General features: G+C 35.0%; 1 protein-coding gene across 1 annotated transcript; it reads right to left on the bottom strand.

The window, feature by feature from the left end:
* Positions 1-2733: 2733 nt before the first annotated feature.
* Positions 2734-5684, bottom strand: LOC134854235 (proteasome subunit beta type-4-like). The gene is made up of 3 exons (XM_063870411.1): positions 5435-5684; positions 3602-3881; positions 2734-3106 (listed from the first exon to the last, which is right to left on the bottom strand). Exons 1-3 carry the CDS (start codon positions 5657-5659, stop codon positions 2856-2858), a joined length of 756 nt encoding a protein of 251 aa, XP_063726481.1. The 5' UTR covers positions 5660-5684; the 3' UTR covers positions 2734-2855.
* Positions 5685-6454: the final 770 nt, after the last annotated feature.

A 6454-nucleotide genomic window follows, 5' to 3' on the forward strand; every position in this document is an offset into this window, starting at 1 on the left:
AAATTTCGTTAAAAAAAGAAATAATTTCGTGATGTAGAAGAAAACAAATGCCGATACCCCAACTTTACGAGCAAGATTAAAATGAATATGCTGCATGGAATTATACAGCGGCATAGTATTAATACGAGACGAAACTTTTAGAGCGGTAGCTTCAACTGGACATACAACCAAAAAAAATCGTTTAATTATTGCTGAAAAAAGAGAAATCAACAATACTTGTTGAGTGAGGTTACAACTGCCAAAAACCTACGGAAACAAGGATAAACGGTTGCTTTAAAAAATACAATGTTTTTTGTTCATACTATCTAATCAAATTATTGTTGTTTTTAGTGCTTGGTGAGATGAAAAGATATCACAAAAACCTAAAATTTAGGCAAATTCGACAATCACAGTAAAATAGACAAATCGGGTAACAATTTTTGTCGAAAAAACTTCATAATACAATTTAACTGAATATAAAAACTATAATTTTTTGACTCGTCCGTTTTCAATAAGCCTGCTCGATTGCTTTACTCACTCGAAATTACAAAAATAACTGTCACAAATCGAGAAAAATCAGTTTGAAATTTCTTAGTTTTAATGTCGTTCGAATTACGACTGAAAGGGGTTAATATGATATATCACTCGACTCATTCGAATGATTGTTTGTTGTACCTGATTTTGCGATAGAAAACTAAAACACAACCGAATACAAAGTTCCTCCGCAATGCCAATGGTCGGAATAATAAAAGCAGTGGGTTTGTATTTCTGGATTGTAGAATCCTTGGGTTGAAAGAAAGGTATAAAAAACTGATTGGTTTTTAAAAAACTTTTTGTAGATAAAAAAAATGCATGTTTTATTTTTTGGCCCTATTCGTAAATCGAATTAGTCTAAATTTCTCAAAAAGAAAATGCCCCAAATCAAGAGCTTTTGTCAGATTTTGTACCAGTTCGAAAAAAATCTGGCAATTAAGCCGACCAAGTCTTATACACTTAGGAAAAAAGCTAAAAAAAATTTAAGAACAATTAAAAGGAAGCGTCGGAGCGATGATATTGACAATAGTTGGCGAATAAAAATAGGAATTGAAAAGTTAAGAGTTTAAACGGTAAATAATTAAGAAAGTTGTAATCAAGAAAATAGGCTAGTTCCCAATTATAGAAGCTCCTATAAAATCGTGAATAAAGAATGAATTCAAATATAACTTTTCGCGTATAACTAAGCATTGAAACGTTTTACGCTACAGTATTCTATATCATATTGAAACCCTTCAAACTGCCTGAAAATGTCCAGTATCAGGCACGAGAGAAAAACTGCGCGTGAATCAGTGTTTCCCGCTTAATCTATTATTACGAATTATCCCTTGTTACGAATTGTCGCCTGTTACGAATTGTCGCCTGTTAAAAACTGTCGCCTGTTACAAAATGTCGCCTCACGCAAAAAAAAACACGTCATTAATTCTTCAAAAAGTTGTAAGTAAAAACTTCGGTCCATTTTTAATAGGTTGCAAAACAATTGATATTCATTGAAAAAAAAAATGAAATATAAGTGAACTCGGACATTCACACACTTCTCTAATTAGCCTTCTGTTTAAATAAGTGTAAATAGCAAAACCATTACTTTTAGGCAAAAAATCTAGAAGTTAATCTAATATCAAACTCAATGTCGTTAGAAGGGTATATTCATACTGGATTTTATTCACCTGATCTATTGTAAAAAAAAACAGAGCGTTTGTAAAGTTTAATCCCCTTTCCATAAAAAGGCGCATCCAATTAGAAGATGAAATCAAGTAAAACAGAAAAAAATGATGGAACCATTCCAATGATTAGCAGGGGATCGATTTAGGTGAAAATTAAAATAAGACTAATCACTCACTTTATTCGCACAAAATGACACCAAAAAAACTTCAAATATGGTCTTCTCGACACAGAGAAAACTTTTGGAAAAATTATGGCGTTCGAATCACGACTGAAAGGGCTTTAAAATGATATATAACTCGACCCATTCTAATAATAACTTGTGGCAACTGATTACGCGAGGAAAAAAACATAGCCAGCAGACAGTTGGAAATGATTAATGTACGCAAGGAGTTAAAGCTCTTCGAACTTCAAGAACAATTTATGATTGACAATTTTAAGATACAATTAACCCAATTTGACAAAACTGTATCAATAGACAAATTTTTTATTCCGCTGGGAAATCTGAAAATTAAAAAATGATTTCAAAACTAGAAGTGTTTCACATTTTTGCGCCATAGTAGCTTGATTAATTGTAGAGCGCAATTTAGCAAACTTTTAGCACAAATGTACAGAAAAAAATACCTATACCTAAATGCATTCATTAATGCAATAATATGTATGAATGCACTTCTGGAGTTATTGAGCATTTTAAGACTTTTCTGAAAAAAAATTATCAAACCCTTTATAAATGAAAATCATTTGGTTCTTTTAATTTTTAAAATTACAATCCATTTTTGAACCTAAAGAACATTAATTTGTTGCACCACGCCGCTTTCCTAATTAGAATGCGAAATTTGTCTTCCCTTCAGCAAAAGAAAATGAATTGAACTTGGAAAAATATCCGAAGTCGAACCGCAAAAAAATCTAACTATGCCTGAACAAAGTTTAAGACTTATCCATGAAAAAAAAATCATCAAGACCAATGTACGTGTCTTCACTACGTTCATAGACAACAATTAATAAAAACTTTTAGGTGGCTTTCAATGATTTTTTGAAATCGAAATATCAAGAAAACACTTGATTTGACTAAAAATTAATTAAACTTAGATCAGCATCAAAACAAATAAGTATATTCTCTACATCCAATTTCTCAGTCATCTTTTTCACGGCATCATCGTTGCTTCTACTTTCTATCTTCTTCAATGTTTTCGTCCTTCTTGGTAATCAGCATAAGGCTTCCATACAATTTGCACAGTTTGAATCTCCGACTTCACAACACCAGAAGCATCCACTTTAACTACTTCATACTCGGGCCACGATCTAGCATCACGCGCATACAAAGTGCCCATACATTTCTTAATCACCTCATTTGCTTCGTCTAATGTCAACGGCGCTTTCTTCTCATCGACCTTCGACCGAATGAACGGCATTGCAAAGTGAGCACCCATACCTGAGCAGATAGGACCATGATATTAGTGTGCATAATTTTCAATAATTAATTACGACTTGTTTGAAAAAAATAACCTAATGATGTGCCGCACAGAAAACTCCCACCACCGTCATGTTTGCAGAAAAATGATAATTGAGAAAAATTCAGAATTGATAAAAACACTTTTTGATCGCATTTTAGGCAAGAAATAGAAGCGTTTTGAAACAAGCCTTTTAATTCTAGCTTCTTGTAGGAAAACGTTTTGGAAATTTTTGCATAGCGGCTGCAAAAATCGAAAGCTTATTGAACATTGCCTTACCTGATTTACAGTAAATGTTATTAAAACTAATTGTCTCTATTAATTCAGTTAGAATTTTTTGCCAAGAGTCAAGAATTTATTTTTCAGATATTGACATATAGTTCAACCAAATTAGCGCTTTGAAATGTTTGACCCAATAAAAAGATCTTTGCAGATTGCTTTGATTGAAGTTGAAGCTTGAAGGGATGTTAACTTGCCTGTAGCTACAACTGAGTCCTGCCATGAATAGCCCAAAAGGTTCACGCAGCCTAGCATAGGCTGGCTGGTTTGTCTGTCGAATCCAGCCACCACCACTTGGTTCCACAGAGGGTCTATTTTGGATCGTCTGTTGTAGTACACTCTTGTCAGCCAGTTCAACATGGCCTTGGGGCTCATATGGGTACCGTCTGCGGCTACCTGGTCGTCCAACACCATGCTGTTGATTATTTTAGTGATAAACTGCGCGTCGGCCAAGTCGCCCGCAAAACCAATTGCAACCTAAAAATTAAAATATATTGGAAAACAAATTAAAAACGCGTCGAAATTAAAGAATCCATTACGACAAAAACCAATCGAATTGGCTTTGGAAATAAGTTTAAAAATTACGAAACGATTCTAATGAAACGACCTGCATCTATAAAATTTTTCGAGCCCTAAAACACCTTTGAAATGGAAAAATTGGTGTTACAATAAATTTGGGATTTCTTTAATAATATCTTCGCTTTGCTACTTAGTAACGATTCGCCACCACCCCCATAATGAACAAATCAACAGTTAAGTATATGTATAATTTGTACCTAGAAACGGTTCTCCACACTTTTGCAAAAGATGAGGGAATAGTTGAAAAGATCCAAAATTTTCGGTGATGATGATAATGAAAAATACTGAAATCTACAATATATACCCGGTGCCTCTGCAAATAACGTAAAGTCTTCCAACTCTGTTTTGCTCCAGTCTTACAAATTTTGCTCCTAATTTAATTGAACACAGAGTCGAAGCTGCGCTTCGCAAATACCAGCGAGAACACGACAAAAAGCAGTTTTATTAAGTAAAAAAGGAAAAAGTAGAAATAAGCCTTGAATTAGTAAAAATTCAGTCACGTCTCGGATTTGAACCTACTCCCTTCTGTGACACAGAGATTATGAGTCCCATGCACCTATTTTGAGTACCCACTCAGCCACGGACGCTCAATTAATGACAAACACTAGCTACAAATAAAGCAGAGAGAACAGATATTATGCAATTACAGTGAAATTTCCATATGAGTGAACAGTTTCAATGAACAGTTTCACTGGAGGTCAGCTTGAGCTGGAAATTAATAACTGTTTGACAATTTTTCATATTTTTGTATTGATACGGAAGGACAAGGGTCATTTCAAAAACATACCTATAGGAAAGAGATATAAATCCCAATTTAATGGCTTCAAAAACTGTTAATTGCATCAATTACTTCAGTTTTCTTAAAATTTAAAGTGATTACAATAGCTTGTTGGATTGAAATAAGCTTGAAACGTTGCTCATTAGATTTGGGTGGGTAATTTTTGAGTGAAGTCAAAAAGTTTCAAAAAACGGTCAGAAACTCGAAAGGTTCGTATCAATACACACAACGCTCGCAAGCTCGCTAGTGCGAAGAACCATAAGTTGCGTGATCAAACAACAAGCGTGCAAACATTTATTCGAAGCCAGGCGTTGATTTAAGATTCATGGGAAGTTAATTAGTCCAATCTGCAGTTAAACTACCACCCTATATTGCAAAAAAATAAAAACGTGTCGAAATTAAGAAATCCGTTATGACAAAAACCAATCGAGTTGGCTTTGGAACAATTTGATGGTGGCTCAGCCAAAACGATGAACAGTTGAGTGAATATTTACTGATACACACTGCTTCATTTGATATCCTGGCGATTTAGTAACAAATAGAAATTGACAGAATTTTCGATTAGTAAGCTAGTCAGCTTCTAAGGTAATTGTAAGATAGTTCTTAACCACAAATAATTTGTCCAAAAACTTAGAAAAAGCTGAAAAAATTTGCAACGAGGTGGTTTTCAAACCTGTTCATTGATGGTATGCAGCCTAGATACATGTCTGATTTTGGCCATAGAACCATAGGATCCCAAAGTGTCCGCCGCAATCAGGACCCCTGAGTCATACTTGATGCCGATGACAGAGGCACCAGTCACAGCTGGGTTCAGAGTCTGTGTTTTGGGATCCTGTGCATACCCAGTTGATTGGCTGTGACTGAATGTCGGGTGCATGTAGTCTTCGAATGTAAACATTTTCGGAGAAAATAACTTCACAAACCAATCTGAAAGAATTAAATTTTACAGAAAAAACGATCGCTCATTTCGGAGATGGATTTCAGAAATTCGTCAACGTCACATTATCTTTCAAGGCATCAACTTTGTTTAGTTCACAACTCCCCCCCCCAAAAAAAAAATAATAGACTTAGAAGAAAAACTTTTTAAGCTTATACTCGTGGATCATGATTTGGAAAATAAGCAATCAAAACCGCATTAAGTCTGTTTGCGGGCGGAAGAAAAGAAGTATTCACGCGCAGTCTGTTCTATGACCTTACTAGGGGACTGAGTTTAAGCAATCCAAATAACCTCAAACTTAAATAGTAAATAAATATGTTTCAGTCCCCTTACACGTGGATGGAATCCGGTTTTTTTTTCTGGGCCCGACTCGACCCGACCGGATCACTTTTGAAATTTATTACATTAGAAACCTTAACTCAATGTAGGAAAATCAAATTAAATCAGGAAACGAAGTGTTAGTTGGTAACGATATCTTTGAAAGCGTTTCTATCTTTCAAGCGTTTCAAGGTTGAGTTAAATATGTTTGGCCTGGGAGCCGAGGATGACTTGGTTTGTGTCTGCGAGCACAATTACCTCACTTTCACAAAAACTATTTAAAAGCGAACCGAGAGAGAAGCGACCGGTTCCCGGCTGTTTAGGAATCGATTTCCATTGCATGCCACTACAACCGTGATATTAGCGATTGACGCTCGGCGATAATTCGACTTCCTTTCTTGACAGCACACAGAAGTCCACATATTCTCACAATCGACA

The sequence above is a fragment of the Symsagittifera roscoffensis genome, chromosome 9, assembly GCF_963678635.1.
Source record: "Symsagittifera roscoffensis chromosome 9, txSymRosc1.1, whole genome shotgun sequence".
NCBI classification, from domain to species: domain Eukaryota; kingdom Metazoa; phylum Xenacoelomorpha; order Acoela; family Convolutidae; genus Symsagittifera; species Symsagittifera roscoffensis.

Coding starts and splice junctions, on each gene's coding strand:
- LOC134854235 (XM_063870411.1), bottom strand. CDS start 5,659: ATGTTTACATTCGAAGACTACATGCACCCGACATTCAGTCACAGCCAA. Junction 3,882..5,434: donor TGCATACCATCAATGAACAG/GTTTGAAAACCA, acceptor TTTAATTTTTAG/GTTGCAATTGGTTTTGCGGG. Junction 3,107..3,601: donor GGACTCAGTTGTAGCTACAG/GCAAGTTAACAT, acceptor CTATCTGCTCAG/GTATGGGTGCTCACTTTGCA.